The 16,628-nt window shown below is 33.5% G+C and overlaps 2 protein-coding genes and 1 pseudogene across 2 annotated transcripts; 1 reads left to right on the forward strand and 2 right to left on the reverse strand.

The window, feature by feature from the left end:
* Positions 1 to 983: 983 nt before the first annotated feature.
* LOC134242923 (uncharacterized) lies at positions 984 to 3,296 on the reverse strand. The gene is made up of 4 exons (XM_062725122.1): positions 3,008 to 3,296; positions 2,385 to 2,494; positions 1,521 to 1,983; positions 984 to 1,120 (listed from the first exon to the last, which is right to left on the reverse strand). The coding sequence occupies exons 1-4, from the start codon at positions 3,189 to 3,191 to the stop codon at positions 984 to 986; spliced, it is 894 nt and encodes a 297-aa protein (XP_062581106.1). The 5' UTR covers positions 3,192 to 3,296.
* A 3,785-nt stretch (positions 3,297 to 7,081) lies between these two features.
* LOC134242924 (uncharacterized) lies at positions 7,082 to 9,300 on the reverse strand. Its single transcript, XM_062725123.1, has 6 exons — positions 8,839 to 9,300; positions 8,130 to 8,201; positions 7,768 to 7,824; positions 7,592 to 7,666; positions 7,263 to 7,388; positions 7,082 to 7,165 (listed from the first exon to the last, which is right to left on the reverse strand). Exons 1-6 carry the CDS (start codon positions 9,298 to 9,300, stop codon positions 7,082 to 7,084), a joined length of 876 nt encoding a protein of 291 aa, XP_062581107.1.
* Positions 9,301 to 12,033: 2,733 nt separating this feature from the next.
* On the forward strand, positions 12,034 to 16,583 carry LOC134242925 (uncharacterized; annotated as a pseudogene).
* The last annotated feature ends 45 nt before the right edge of the window (positions 16,584 to 16,628 follow it).

The raw sequence follows: 16,628 nt of genomic DNA on the forward strand, positions 1-16,628 counted from the left end.
AAAATCATCTAGAATGTATCTAGAATTGTATCAAAAGTCAGTCAAAATTTGAAGAAAGTAAAATGAAACTTGTCTATTATCCAATTTCTTGGTAGAAAATGAATCATTAAGCATTATTTTGGTGGATTATCTTCATTTTAAGTAAAGTCTGACATTCTTTTAGTGGTTCTTTAAATAATTTTTTTTTTTAAAGATTTTTTGAAGTTAAAATATAATCATGATAACATTAAATATTATAAAGTGAATACCAAAATAGCCGCCCCCCTTTTGTAATTTTTTAAGCGTCCAGGGTGGTTAATAGGGATTATACAGTAATTGTCTTTACCCTGATTTCTAAGTAAGCGTCTTGATAAAATGTAATGACTGAGTGATACACACGGGTGAAACTAAACAACCATGTTTTATTAAATAATTACACTGCACATCTTGTAGATAGCAAAATTAATCATTAGCTATAGAAATTAATTTAACAATTAATAAGTTTTAAAAACATCAACAACTAAGTGTTTGTAATTGATCCATACACCAGCTGAATTATAAAGACAGTCTACATCTCAGATACTGTAGATCACTTAATTTTCGCGACGCCTTATTTTCGCGAGATAGTCATTGACTCTTTATTAGCGAGACAAAATTTTCACGGATTGTGGTCATTGCTCTATATAATCTTAAGGAATTCTATAGTACGCGAGAATGAAATTTTCGCAAGCATACTGTTTCGCATAATTACCCGAAAATAAAGTTCTCGCAAATAAAAAGTGATTTACAGTATATAAATTACTGCCATTGTGTTTGAACGGAGAGACAAATAAGTTTAAAGAATCTAATCACAGATAACAGTAAAATTTCAATTTATCCTTATAAATCTTTTAAAAATTATTCACCGTATGTTGAATTCGCAGAATTTCTTTTTCCGCGAATATTAACTCCGTGAAGTAATTTCCTGCTGTACAGTAATTAAAATAATTGTTTTATCATCAAAATTATTTCAAATGATCCTTGCCTGTTCTGGTATCTTCCTTCTCTGGGTTTCCATCATCTTCTTGGTCTGGATCATATTCAGCGGATGCTTCTCTATCCCTGTATAGCTGCTCTGTAGAATGGGACTTTACATGAGTTTCTGTATTAAAGAAACATTAATTTTTTATATATCCTTCTATTATCATGACTTATGAGGTAAAAGATGCTGACCTGGAAGCATTCTAACAAATACAAGTAAAAAATAATATTTTCAGTCAACTGCTGTAGACTAGCACTATAGACCATTGTGTTTTACATGTGAATACTGGAATAATTTTTCAATACCCTTTCTTATCCCACAAAAAGTTAACTACAAATAAACTTCAAGTCAAAATAGGATCAAAATAATTCTTCATGAATATTTCATAATAGATTTTATCTTAAAATCAAGACCCTACTGTATGATTAAGTAAAATAACTTCCATGCCAAACATATCAAACATACATGAACAAACAAATGCTTCCATTTTAAACAATAAATTTTCACAGATATAAATTACCTATCCCTGACCCACTTCCCTGTGATCTGCTGACAGGTAAACTTCCTCCTCCCGATTCAGGTTCTTCCTCAGTAACAGAGTAAGGAGGAGGGGCACCTGCACCCCCGCCTGCTTTCATTTTTTCAAACATCTGAAACATTTGCATTTGTTGCATCCATAATTGTGGAGGAATTGGAAAATTTCCACCCTCTGGTGGGTTTTCTTGTGCTGTCGCTCCTTCCTGAGGCATCCCAAATCCAGGGTACGGATATGGATACATATATGGATACTGGGCTGGATTCATTGGGATTTGCTGTCCTGGTGGGAAAGGCATCTGCTGTCCACTCTCAGCCCGATACATTCGTGGATCAGGCATTGATAAAGGGTATACATCTTGTCTACCGGGCATATTGGCATACGTTTCATTCTGCTGGGGTCCTGGTTCGTTGGACGGATACTGCATACGAGTGTGGGATGATGCTCCCTACAAATTAGCCATTGTTTGTACATATATGACAAATTTAAATAAATAAGTACCTACTACAAATGTATGCATTTTAAAAAGACATAATTAAGTTATAAAATAAATATGATCTTATTCTAGCAATAACATCCACTGCCAACATCATGAACATAGTCAAGTCTGTTTCAGCCTTTTTTATTTAAATCTTAAACTGAAGCTATTGAACAATATTTCACCAGAAAGCTTTCAATGTTAAAATTCAAAAAATCTTCATTGAGTATATTTCTGCAATATTAAATTAACATCTTAATACTATTATTATACATGTATTCTTATAACATTTTTTGAAACTTTTAGAATATCTTTCATACAACTTCTCATATTCTCTTAATGTTCATTAATTTTGAAAAATGAGTTTCTACCGCAAATTGTTCCCATTCGTCTGGAATATCACAGGCATTATTGCAATGTTCAACTCTCCACTCTTTCCCTTTGTAGTTAATGCACTTTGCTTCTAAGCAGCTCTGAACATCTACATAATTAGAACAAAAAGATAATTATTAATTTTAAAGCTTGACCTGTAAACATGTTGTTAAAATTTGTAAGCTTGAACTGAAACATTTTTGGGGGTAACCAAGTTCACCTACATCATATTTGTACATATGAATGATTTATTTAAAGATTGTTTATATGTATATCATGATCAAAAGTCACCTTGTTAATCATATTTTTTTTTAAATACAAATTCCTATATACTCCGATAATTCGGATGAGTCAGATGACCTAGCTAGACTTGCTACTTGATGTCAGGGATACATCATTTTTTCTACACTTTCTATCACTTTAACTGGATAAATACATGTATTTTCCAAAATCAACTTTCATTTTTAAAATATGGAAAACTTCCCCAAAAAGTGAATATTCGAGCCAGTGATATCCCTGTTCAAAAACATAACATTTTTTATTTGTGTATCAAGTAACATAGGAAATTAGTATATATCGCCCACCTAAAAGAATTTAATAAGTTAAAAAATATCATACGTACATCTCTCGTCTTTAAAAAGCAATAGAAGTCTGCGCCCGCCCCTTTGATCTGCTGGGTCAGGAACAGTTACAACAGCACAGGATCCCTCCACGCCAGTGGGATCGGTTTCTAATGTCTCCAATCCATCGCCGTAAACATACACACAACGCGGAGACAAAGTCTGCTTCCACGCACTTCCAGACATATCTTACATAGTCTACCACTTAAAAATGCAGCGTCATATTCATACCATGGCCTTTGAACATAAAATATCTACTTTCGTTTTCTTTCTGCATTCTTGAAAAAAGATAATTCGTATACTCTCGGTCTATTTCCTGAAACGCATCTTCCGAACGGATTTTTGTGTACTCCGAGTCCGACTTTTCGTCCGTATGACGGACGTCATAAATTCAACGAAATGCTTCTCCTAACATCTTAAAATTATGACATAATTACACAAATTAAATTTCAATAAATGCCGAAATTATAAGCATACACGCATGAATATTAATATTTTAATTTTCTTAATTTACTGCCCTATTCTTAAACAGAAAAAAATTCTCCGTCAAATGTTTTTTATATGAATTACTACACCCCTACTAATGTTATTGTGATTTAAATTCAAGACACGTGGTTTAGATTTACCTATTCAAAGGTTATAGGGTAGATCCGGTTTTATAAATAAAATTGGCAGTAAACAGGAAATTGCTATAGTCTGTTTCTTCTGAAACATGTCCTGTGAAAAATGTGTGTTTGCACACCTTTCTGAAAGACTTTCATGATTTTCAACAGAAATGGATGGCTTAAGGAGGGGGGGGGGTGGTAAATAACAATTAATACATCTTGTACTTAACTGCAAAAATTACAGCTCACTAGCGACCGAGATGCTTGTAAAAAATGTATAATATCATTTACACTGACAAACCTTTGTTTGCCTTATATGGCTATTGCTATTAATGCGCACAGAGGATCTTACCACGAGCAACGCCAAATACATGTTTACATGCTACTTCGAACACGTGGTTCAGGTCAATCTATGATCATATCAATGGAGTGCAAAGTAAAAAAAATGTTCCTATGAAACATTAGAAACTATTAATAATATCACTGGCGTTTTTAATTTGTTAATAACTATAGAGAAAAATATGCTTAATAAAACGTATACGTAGTTTGTGTCAAGTTCAGAACACCAGCAATTCAAGGATAAGGAAAACGAGCAGATTCTCCTATGCGTTTAAATGGACAAAACATTTTTTACATAACTATACATGTATACTCGTGATCACGTGTGTTGGCAAGGGAATCCACCTGGCAATTGTATTCACCGATAGTACAATAAAGGAATTTATCAAGCGTAAAATTCCTGTAGTATTCGTATAGTAACCCATAATGCAATTCTCATTCATCTGATTTGTCAGTTAAAAGTCACATTGGTGCCCCATTTGCTAATCTGACGCCAAAAAATATAGTCCCGGTTCCCATGCAAAATATTTGTCTAAAAAGAAATTCTAATTCATGACAGCAGAAAATTGTATCATAGAAAAAACTTTAAAATAATTTAAACTTGAATGAATTCAAGAAAAATCGATTGAAGTACATTTCTACAGAATGATATTATACGGTGGTGAAAACTAAAACACAACATAACTTTTCTGTTTACCATGTCTCCACGTGCTAGTCACTTCCTAGCCACATTTCCGTGAATAATTTACTCTATCTCGCTGAAGTCTCGCCAGCTCTCGCCAGAGCCAATGTCAGAGCTACTCTGAACTCATCGGGTTTTATAATATGCAGAACACCGACAAATAAAAGGTTCCGAACACATTAGTAGGGGTGTACTAGGGACCTACCTTAAAAGAAGAAGAAGAAGCATCATTAGGCACTTGTTTTTTTCCCCGCTTTTGCGAAAGTGAGGGGACATTAAATCTCATTTGTCGGTCCGTCTGTCAGTCTGTAAGTCTGTCTATCTGTATTTCTGTCTTCCGTCACAAATATTTTAATTAACCTTGGTAATATCTTTGCACACAGGTACTTGTGGACAGGAACACCCCCCTTTCGATATTCACCCCCTGGATTCGTTGGACATTTTTTCACAAATCATATTTATTACACTTATTCATCATGTGTACCATAGGAAAAAAAAATAATCGTTCCAAAAAGAAAACATTATAAACTTCCTGTTATGATCGGTTCCAAACGGTAAAATCCGAAGAAAGTTTGGTGTAAAAAAAATAAAAAAACAATTTGTCAGTTAAAAATGTCGGTTAATATTAAACTTACTAAAAGATTCTAAGAAAGAAATACCTAATAAATCTAACCAATACTTCGTAAAACTATTTTTAAGATAGTGATTCTATGGACAGTAAAATTTACTAGTCTTCTTAGCGAATTGAGTACTTAATTTTTTTTTCAGAGTTGTATTTTCTAACGCCTTACTTGTTCACGTCTTATGAAACTAATGTTTCAGACTTGTTTGTAGTATCTTTTATTTCGAGTTCAAAGGGGCGTAGAATCAATATAGGATTAGGGAAAATGAATATTGTTAATAAATAAATGTTAAAATATCTAAATGTTGAATTCGACTTAGTATTCTTCTTTTAATGTGGTAGTTTTTTAATAATTCAGTTTCATATGAAAACAAAAAAAAATATTTTCAATCAGAAATACGCACATCTTAATATCAATCTTCGAGTAATTAATCTTTTAACTGAAACTGCTCACACTTTTCATGAATAAGAGCATGTTATCTCATCATCAGCCAGTCTTGAAAAATATCATCCTGTATAATGCTTAATTTCATATAGCACAAATAAAAATGCATACTTGCTATGGATTTCCCATACATGAAATTGGATCATTTGATAATAAATGTAGGATCACACAATAACGTTTTTTTTTTTCATTTGGACACTGTATACCTGCAAAGTCATCGGAAATGTAAATCGGTGGAGGCCTTGTTTCAGTGTGGAAAAAGTTCATTTTCAGCACTCTTTCCAATTGTGGAAGTTTTACCACCTTATAACTTAACATATTTACATTAATTGTGTAATTTTCTTGATACATACAACCACAAGAGGCCCATGGGTCACTCACTCACGTGAGCATATAGCTATGAAAAAGCAGAAATCAAATTTTAGGACTGGAAAATGTTTAATTAAATATATGTGGTTTATCCCTACCATACGTACCCCCCTTAAACTTTAAGAATTTTTGGTAACCACCGCCAAAATGGACCACGATTTGGAAAAAAAAATTTAATACATGAACCCGAGAATGCTTTCAAACAAATTTTACAATTCGGGGCTTTGATAATTAATGCATGATTTTTGAAAGCGTGGTTCTCCATTTGAACAACTTGAATCCCCTTTACCCAAAGATTTGTTTAAAACTGACCCGGTGGTTCTAGAGAAAAAGAGCAATTGTAAAAGGGTAAAGGACAACAACAACGAAGACGGACACCAGACACATTTTTATAAGAAAAGTACACTTGAATCTTTGCTCTCTGGAGTTTCCATCTTCGCTAGCCAAGTGTCCGATTCGTTTCCCTCATCTCCCATGGCTAGCGAAGATGTGGAGTTTCAACATTACCGCTACATCGCCAAATATTTCAACTCATAAACGCTACATTTTTTTTTCTCAAATTTTCGACCGATCATGAAATACCTAGTTCATAATTAATTACATATGAGATGTAAAGAACACAACAGATTAACAGGAAACATAAGTACGTTTATTTTCTTTAAAAAAAAAACAATAAATTGTAAGTAAACATGATTTTTCTCATTTGGCACTGATAATAGATTATACTGGTATGATATACATGTAATATAATTGCAAATGTCATTTTTAAAATTGCACTTGTCCCATTTTTAGGAGTTTGCCATCTTCACATCTTTGGAAGTTTCTGATCTAAATTCTGAAAAATGAAAAATATACCGTGCATGAGAAAATGGAGGCAAAGTATATAATATATAATTAATACTTTATCCGCTGATATTTCCGGAATATGAAATATTTTTAAAGATCTTTTACCTATTTATTTTATTTAAAATTGTTAAATAAGATTTATAATCTTATGTAATTTATCATACCTGTTTAGAAATTGTGAATGAACTGCACTCTGTTGAGGTCCACGCGACCTACATTAGCTAAAGCTTCTCTGTGATTATGAGTTTTTCTCTGGAAGATAAAAACAAGAACAGTTAAGAGCATCGGCATGATTTATGTTTTCTTACATGCATTTACAATATTCTTTAGATATTAGATGGGTGCTTACAACAAAAGGCCGGTGTCTGGCACAGAAGCCTGTTTTTTCTCGCGGACTTTTGGGTCGGGGTCGTGTGTAGTCTATCTTTTGTCTCACACAATCGTGTCTGATGTCAACCCGGTCCAAACATTCACACTAAAAAAAATAATTTCTTTAAAAAAAAACAAAGAGTTCACATTTATTTAGACATGAAAAATTTTAAATGTGAATTAAATGGTCGAAGAATTATTGATTCGTCGCTTCGAATCCCACGAAATGGTAAATCAATATTTCTGCAAAATTTGATTCATTTTTGCTTACAGATAAATATTTTATTGCCGTACATCACTTGGACCTACCACATGAGTGGGGTACTCCTCTGTAGGGACCAGTCTCCGTGTTTCTGATTCATTGACTAACCGTGTCAACTGGGACTGAAATAAAAGAACAAAATATTATTATACACCTCTGAAAATAATTTTGATGAAAAAGCAACTTAATTTCATTTTTTATATGCTTATAGCTGCTTAGTTACCCATTCATCCATCCGTTCTTTCCATTCATCGACCAGGGGTCTGTAAATTATGTCTCGCTGTAAAATAAAATAATTTTCGTTAAAAGTTAGTTGGAATTTTTTTCTTTTTTGGAAGGGGGGCGGTCAAGAATTTCTTAATTTCGAAATTCAACATATTAAATTTAGAATTATAGGCCAGTAAGATATGTCATCATTAAATAGTAAATAGTAATTGCCAACATTAAAATACTATTAAGAAAGAGTTCGTAAAAAAAAAAAAAAAAAAAAAAAAAAAAAAAAAAAAAAGAGCAATATGAATGCATTTTTAAAAATTGAAGGATTGTTTATTACGTTAATTGAGTTGACATGGAGGGAAAACTTACGCCTGTGGCGATGACATTCTGTGCATACCACCACGCCTGTTCAGTGGGTATATAGGTTTCTCTTGGAGGAGGCTGTAATAATGAAAATACTTGGATTTAAAAAAAAAGAGAAAATAATGTTTTTAGGTAAATGCCTCGATAGTTGTCAAATTTTATTTAAGGAATCACTGTCTAGTTTTGAGAGTATGCCAGGGCATCAACAATAGTGGGAAACATGGGATAATTTGCATAACGGCGAAGCCCGTTATGCTAAAAATTATCCCATGTTTCCCACTATTGTTGATGTCCCTGGCATACTCTCATAACTAGACAGTGATTCCTTATATTTCCATTTCATTGTGAAATAAAATTGTAGACTTAGACATTAAAAATGTAGACTAATAGATTTAAATTACACGAGGATTTCCATGCCAATATCAATAGTCCTCGCACACTGACGTCAAATACGAAGGCAGTCGCACGAGATTTACATGCATATTTGGCCTCCTTAGCGTCAGACACAGAAACAGATGCGCACGAGATTTACATGCGTATTAGGCCTCCTTAGCTGTTGACCTATCGACCTGCCTAATTTACATTCCAGCAGAATTATCAAGAAATAAATTCCCCCAACTTTCAAACAGTTATCACAGAGAAAAAAAATAGAAATGGAAATATTTCATTGAGTTGAGAGAACATATCTTGTAAGTAACAATGCATGATCGCCTACTGAATTTTTGCCCTCTGAGGTCTCCAGCTCAGACCATGTCCGGTATTTCTTGCTGGACTCGTCAACTTCTGAATGTGTGAACAAGAAGTCCAAAGTATCACACCGTGGCCCCCGTGACGGTCTCTCCTTGCCCGCGTTACCAGATGTTGCTTCGCCATCACTGACCGATGTGGACTTCTTTTCAGATCCCAATAAGAGCTTAGGGTCCACACCTTTGTCCTTATGTTGGCTATTCCCGATATCTTTGTCCTGTAGATCAGATGGCGTGTCGCTCCAAGCCGGGTAGTATCCAGTAATAACACAGTCATTCTCGGTGTTTCCTCCCACTAAGGTATCCGACAGTTTGGCCGCTAAATCATCACCAAGGGAACACTGGTCTGTCTTGCTAAAGCCTTTCTCCAAAGGATACAGTGTCTGTGTCCCTTCTGTGTTGGTGTTGATGTTGGTGTTGACGAACCTCATATCTTTCCCAAAAGAGCAGCATTTTTCCAGCCTGATATCCGACTGTGGAAGGTCATGGTCAACCTCAGTGGTCTTCCTTGGTAGAAGTCTGGGTCTTGGAGTTATGTCCAAGACACGATGTAGTTACGATATCGACACATTACTTTTTTATAGTTTACTATAATAGTTCTATATTCTCATGTGTTTATTACAATACTTTCTGTTTTAATACTATTTCCTTACTGTTAATATCCTCGATATCGTGCCGATATCGAATCACGGTTGCTCCAAGAATTGTGATTTCCATCCTTAATATGGTGTCTTTAAGAACTGTTACTTAAAAATTTCTTTATAAATCTTTCCCTGATGTGTCGATATCGTTGATATCTACGATATCGCTTCGATATCGAATCATGTTTGCTAAGCCCTTGGTAAATACCTTCCCTGTTTCTTTCAATGTGTTTATGTTTATATACTTTACTTTTACGAAGATATTACCTGCCATCGATATCGAATCATGATTGTTAAGAGCATATTACTTTACCAATCTTCACCCTTATACAAAAACTTTATTTTTACATCACTTCTGTGTTTAACAAGTTTACCTTACTGTCGATATCGACGATATCGTATCGATATCGAATCATAATTTTTAAAACATTTTCAAGAATTTTCACCCTAATCCAACATCTTACTCTAAATCTAATCTAAAACAATAACAACCCTAAACTTTTCTTAATCATATTAATTTATTTTTATATTCATGCCAATAAGGAATCAATTTTGACTTCACTTGTGACTTTCTAAAATTCTGTTATACCTCAATGTGAAAATAAATTGTGCAAATAGGATCGATATCGATATGATATCGTCATGATATTGTCGATATCGACGACATCGACATAATATAGAGTCTCAAATACGGCACCAGGTATTTCCAATTAATAGTGCTGATTACGATCGATATCGATAAAATATTGTCGGTATCGTCGATATCGACATAGGATTTGTTCTTGGACATGTTCTTGGCTCTTGTAAGGGTTAAACTGTAAATTTATATTTTATAAAAAGAAAATCATTGTAGAGAATTTTGAAAATATTTATAAAAGAAACCCCCCGTTTCCCAAATCCGCGGATTTTAACTATAGAGTATTTTTGTGGAATATTTTTTTCAAATTCACATTCTAGTTCTAAATAGCGAGTAAAGTAAATTCAAATAATTCCTTGGTATACTTGAAGTTGCAATAAAGTTCAAAACTTAAACATTTCAGAGACTTCAAACAGGCAGAGAAACAAGAAAATTAAAAAGCCCATAATGAAAATTATAAACTAAGCTTTGAAGTTTTTTTAAAGACAGTTTGCTAAAATTTACCCGTCTTGCTTTATAGGCAGTACAGTGAGTAAGTATTACTTTCAACTTCATGTTGAAATTTCAGATAAAGGTTACTTATTTTTTGCACGTCTGATCGCAATCAAATGGCGCCGTATCTATGACATGACGTTGCCACAATGCAACGACATAAAAATGGTGATAGTGACGTCATAATGATAAAATGGTTTAACAAAATTATTATTATTATTTCTTTTCAGTTTCCCTCAGTTTTTCTCTACTTTTTATCGTACACGCAGAAAATATTTTTGCATGAAATATTAATCTAATTTTAATTCTCAATAGGCACAGGTTTTGAATACTATCTGAAAGATACAATCGAGACGATTTCAAAAAATGAGTGGAGAAGTGAAATAAAACAATTACTAGATCAATAGACATAAAAAAAAACAAACATTGATTTACCCGTTAGTTTGAATACATCCTATGAAAAAAACACTTACGCGTGCCCTCTGACGCCACAATAAACATGTTATTGCATGCATTGGTGTAATTTCATAATATTGCATTTTTCTTTTCCATATATTCTGAAAATTCATTGTATAACTCGAGTTTTATTTTTTATTGATACTTGCTGCTTTATTTTTCTCCTAATATCGGGTGTAAGGGTGTGTTTGCAAGAGGGAGGGGGTATAACATTTTTGGTCAATGGTCACAATGCGTATTTGAATAACACTATCTCTTTTATACAAAAAAAAATCCTGTCAATGTGCTAAACAGACGATTTTAAACGGATTAAAAAAAAAAAAATAGCACAACCGATTTTCAAAGTTGTACAAATTGCTATGTCGACCAAACAAACACGATCGTTTAATCGATTTTTGAAATCTAGAAACAAATTTCTAAATCGTAAAAATGAAATTTTTTTTCATATATTTTTTCTGCAAAATTGGAACTTAAAGGCCCTTATACGCCATCGTATACATTGCAAATGTATCGATTAACAAACCAATGTAACAACGTACTGTAAGTAAGGTTTCAGTTGTCTTATTATATTATTTAGACATGAAGACTGCGTCTGCCTGGAAACTTTGCTCATTATTTATGACAAAAGATTGTTGCAGGCTATATAACTTCATTTCAAACTATTTTGTTTATACAGTATCCTGGTTACATGTAACAATAAGTACTATGAGTCAATATTGAAGTTTTATGAAGAGACTTACTTTTACAATCGACGACTGACTTGTACAATTTAAACAGAGACAAACTCCAATTACAAAAATGTAAAAGTCAGCTGTCGATGGAAAGGTAAGTCTCTTCATAAAACTCCATTACGGTGTATAAGAATATACTTTTAAGAACAATCAAACTATTTATGTACAAACTAATTTATTTACAAGTAAATTGAGAAAAATGTGTAAATTGAGAAAAATGTGTTAGAGGCTTTAAGATGCATCAACGACACAGAAATCGAAAATTATCACTGAAATTGTATCATATCGAAAGTAGAAAAGTTTTGTACTGGGGGTAAGAAAGTATGGCAGCTTACAAAATACAAGAGAAAAAAAAACGAAAGTACCTAGACAAGTTTTGCATTGGTACAGTTTTTTTTTTATTTTGTTTATTCAACTTGTAAATGAAAACATTCTTTTTATGAATTTCTTGTTAATTGCTTGTACTATTTTTTTTTTTGGTCAAAAACTCTTGGAACCTTGGTACTCAAGTAGAAAACACAATCATATGATGCATGATTCCTTATTTTACTAGTATTTCGACTTTTGATTTTGAGGACCCGTTTCGCTTCTTCTACATTTAATATTCGACTAAATTCAATGAAACTTTCCATTTAGAATGACATAGATACATTATCGTAAATCTGAGTCTTTCATTTTGCTTTCGATTTTGACAAAACTAAAGTATCAGATTAACTCAGAAGACTTAAATTGATTACATAATGTCATATCATACATTAAACTAAACAAATTTTTAAGTTCAAATTAAACAAAAAAAAACAATGTCAGTACAATTAAAACTTTTCCCGTTCCAGTAGAAGTTGTATAAAGAATTAGTGACAAGGATACAATATTATTTTCGGGAACTCATACTGGAACTCATACTGGAGTTGTCAGCCAGTTAGGTAATAGCCATGGAATCCGAGAATATTCTAGAAGTCCGTGGTGTGTCTGAAAGAACAACAATGGACACTGTGCAAAGGTACTTTGAGAACACTCGCCGTTCTGGAGGAGATATAAAAACCACAGACAAAAGGGAAGGGGTGTTTTACATTGTGTTTGAGGATGAGGATGGTTAGTTTTTGAATCAATTAAAGATTTATAGATTTTATTTGTTTTTTATGCATTTACGTCCAGAATTCATGCATAAAAAGTTCACATGTCCTTAAATTTAAATCTATGAGAAGAATACATCTTATATCTTGTTCTAATAAATAATCCTGTCACGTTTTTGCATGTACAGGTGTTGATATTATGTATATTTTGCGATGTACGTTATGTTGTAAATTCATATTGTGTTGTAAATTTTGTATTTACTACACTGTACCATCCAGTAAATTCAAAATTTACTAGATGACATGTACATGTATAATTATTATTTTAGTCATTAACAACGTACTGCGTAAGTGTCATCTAATCGATGGAACATCTATTGAGGTTTGCCGATATGTTCCACCCCCTCCACCAAAGCCTGTGCCAATGTACCCAAACAAAGTCTTCCTTAAAAACATCAGTGAAAATACAACTAAGAACGACATTAGGGCGTTTCTTCTAAAAGCAGAAGCCGGTATAAGACCCAAAAGTACACGTATAGAGTATGGGGAAATAGAGGGAACAGCCATAGTAACATTTGGAGAGGATGTAGGTCAGTGTCGTAACAATTTTGCAATTTTCTTTTTTATTTGTAACTAAGGACACTGTGTATATGTTATGTATACTGTAGAAGTACTTTTTTCCGCGTGGTAATAATTTACACTATGTACGCGGTCACAAATTTTCCGTGGAAATTTGTCCAAGCGCACTTAATATAAATGTGAGGCATACAGTGAACAGTTTAAGAAATCCGCGTAATTATCTACCCGCGGAATAAACAGAAATTGAGATTCCGCGGAATGATGACCCCGTGGAAAAAAGTACGTCTACAGTATGTTAAATATATTTTTTATGGATGACAATGTGATAATTCTTTTACTGATTAATATATAGTTGCAATTTTTTTTCGACGAGAAACTGGTTAAGCGAACAGATTAAACTTTTTTTGTGATATTTATAGTAAATTACTCTTCTTATTTTCTTTTAAAAAAACAACATATTTTCACCGACATTCATACAATCTCTCTTGAACACTGTTGATGAATGGCAACTTCATACCTTTTTTTATTACTTTGGATTTTTTCAACTCTTGAAATTCAATCTGACTAAAACTTATTCGAAATGCGCATTATTCAATTGCATGTGACAGACTGTAGTTGGTGTACTACAGTATTCATTTTTGAAACATTGGCAATCCCCCGCCTCTAATGTATGATTTTTCTTTGAGCACAGATTTTGAGAAGTTACAGATGTTCTGTAAAAATATGAGTTTAGACAATTCATATCTAGAGGTATCTCGGGTTCCCATTACAAACTGTGTGATTGTTCGGAACATCTCGAAGAAGACATCTCTAAAAACCTTTAGAATTTACTTTGATAATGAAAGAAGAAGTGGAGTGACAGGGGTTCGGGATGTCAAACTGTTTAATGGATTTTGTCTAGTTTATTTTGAGGGACCAGAAGGTAATTTGTACTTAAAAGTTATTTTATTGAATGGTATGAAACGTTGATATTTTTTTCAATGATCACTCACATTTTTACAGCAAAAATAAGCACAGAATATTCTATGGTTAAAGATGTTTAGATTTTCAAAATGTTTGATTGTTTTGGTTAAAAAAAAAGGGGGGAGGGGGCTGTGTATACTTTCCCATAGAAGGATGAAAGAAAATAAAAGGTAATCAATTTATATAAAAACAGAATCCCTGTAATATTTCTTTTATTTTTAAGCTTTATAGTTATTTGGTACATATTGTGCTTTTTTAAAGCTGTGGATGTGGTATGTACAAGACAACACAGAGTTGATGGACAGGATCTTGATGTTAAGATTTATTATGAATGCCTTGGACAAGTAGAAAGTGAAGAAGAGGGGACATTCCAACCTCCAGGACCATTAGAACTTACAGACCTGGATGTCAAAAAGCTACAGTTCCTTATCAAGTCTCCTCCGAATCAGAAGGCTGTGGAAAAGCAGCTAGAGGTTGTATATGGGAAACCTGTCTGGCCAAAAAAAGTCTAAATCCGTTTCTCTCACCGTAGAATGTACCTTAACTGCTGAAACCAAAGACTGTCGGAAACTGGCCAGAACTTGGGAAGCCATAGTCAAGGAAAATCTGAACAGATTTCTAGATTGTCTACTTGTCATTAAACATTCCACTGTGCAGGAGTCATTCCAGTTAGTGCTCAGTGAGTTAAAGTCCTTGACAATCAGTAATCCTGATGCTGTTGATGTTGTCCTGGAGAAAAGCAATCATGAAATTTATGTAACAGGTCACAAACAGCCAACTGAAGATGTGTCCAAACAAGTTAGTGATATCATCCAGAAGGTAGAACAAGAGTTGGACAGGAAGAAACGGCAAGTTCAAGAGCAGAAAAAGATAAAAAGATTTCAAGTGCTGATTCTGCAGTTTTGCAAGTTTGAGCAGAACCTTCAGAAGAAGTTTGACGGTGTTTCTCTAAAATATGATATAGGAAAGAACTGTGTCTTCTTTGAAGGACTTAGTGGTGATGTTACCCTGGCAATAGTTGAAATGTATGAGTTTTTGAGTAAAGTTGTGAAGACTGAGGTAAAGCCCTTTTCCAGATTTCTTAGAAGTTTTCTGGTAACCCAGCCAGTGTGCAAGTATGTGAATAGCAAAATGAAGGAAAGGGACTTGATTGGGGTCTGGGAACCTTCGGAAAGAGATGAAATTTTAACTGTTTATTCATTGTCCAACGAACAGGCTGTTAAGGCTGCTCATTTCCTGAAGGAATCTGTGATAGAGACTTCAGTTAGTGTGAAAGACGATTTGCGATCTTTGCTTTCACAAGAGGAATGGCAGAACAGAGCTACAGAGATTGAAAATGAAGGAAAGGGTTTGATAAAGATTATTACCCAGATAGACCAGAGCAAAATTCTTATTCTTTGCAATGATAAGTGGGAAAAGATCGTTCGAGGATATGTTGAAGATTTTTTGATGCAGAATACTTTATACGAAGAAACGCTCGATTTAGAATATAGCATGATGATAAACATACAGAGGAATTTTGCACGAGTTGAAAAAGATCTTAAGATGGATAAAGTGAACGTAAAAGTAACTGAAACGGGTATCAAAATGAAAGGCACCAAAACAGGAATAGAAAAGGCAAAATTAGCAATTGACAAGATTTTACACAATGGTGAAAAACAGAATACAGATGAAATGTCCAGAGAAGACAGTAAAATTATCAAAAGAGATGGAGGTGACCTGAAAAGAAGTGAAGAGCAAAAAATGATAAATATCACACAAATGAACTTGGAGATATGTCCCAGCATTACAAATTATCTCAGTATGTATTGCTCTGAAGCCATAGAGTGCATTGAAAATGATCTTGAATCTGATTCTGTGATTGTGAAAATTGAAAATGGTGAGATAGTTATCAAAGGAACAGAAAATGGGATTTCTAGAGCAAAATTTGTCATAGAAGTAATCATGAAAAGTATCCCCACAACTTTGATACAAGATACAAGAGGTGAAGAATTTGTCGAAGACAGCAAGAAAAATATACAATCGGCGTTGAAGGACATTGGTGATCTTCAACCCCCCGAAGGTATAGTGAATTGCATTGTCTCAAACGACTTCCGGAGTACTGATCTAAATAAATGTTTGCCGTGGTTTTGCGACGATTGATAATTTGGTTGAATATCAGTATGATAAAAAAGTAATAAAATTTCA

This window comes from Saccostrea cucullata, unplaced genomic scaffold (assembly GCF_032062105.1).
Source record: "Saccostrea cucullata isolate Sc308-1 unplaced genomic scaffold, CSIRO_AGI_Scuc_v1 ctg5709, whole genome shotgun sequence".
NCBI lineage: Eukaryota > Metazoa > Mollusca > Bivalvia > Ostreida > Ostreidae > Saccostrea > Saccostrea cuccullata.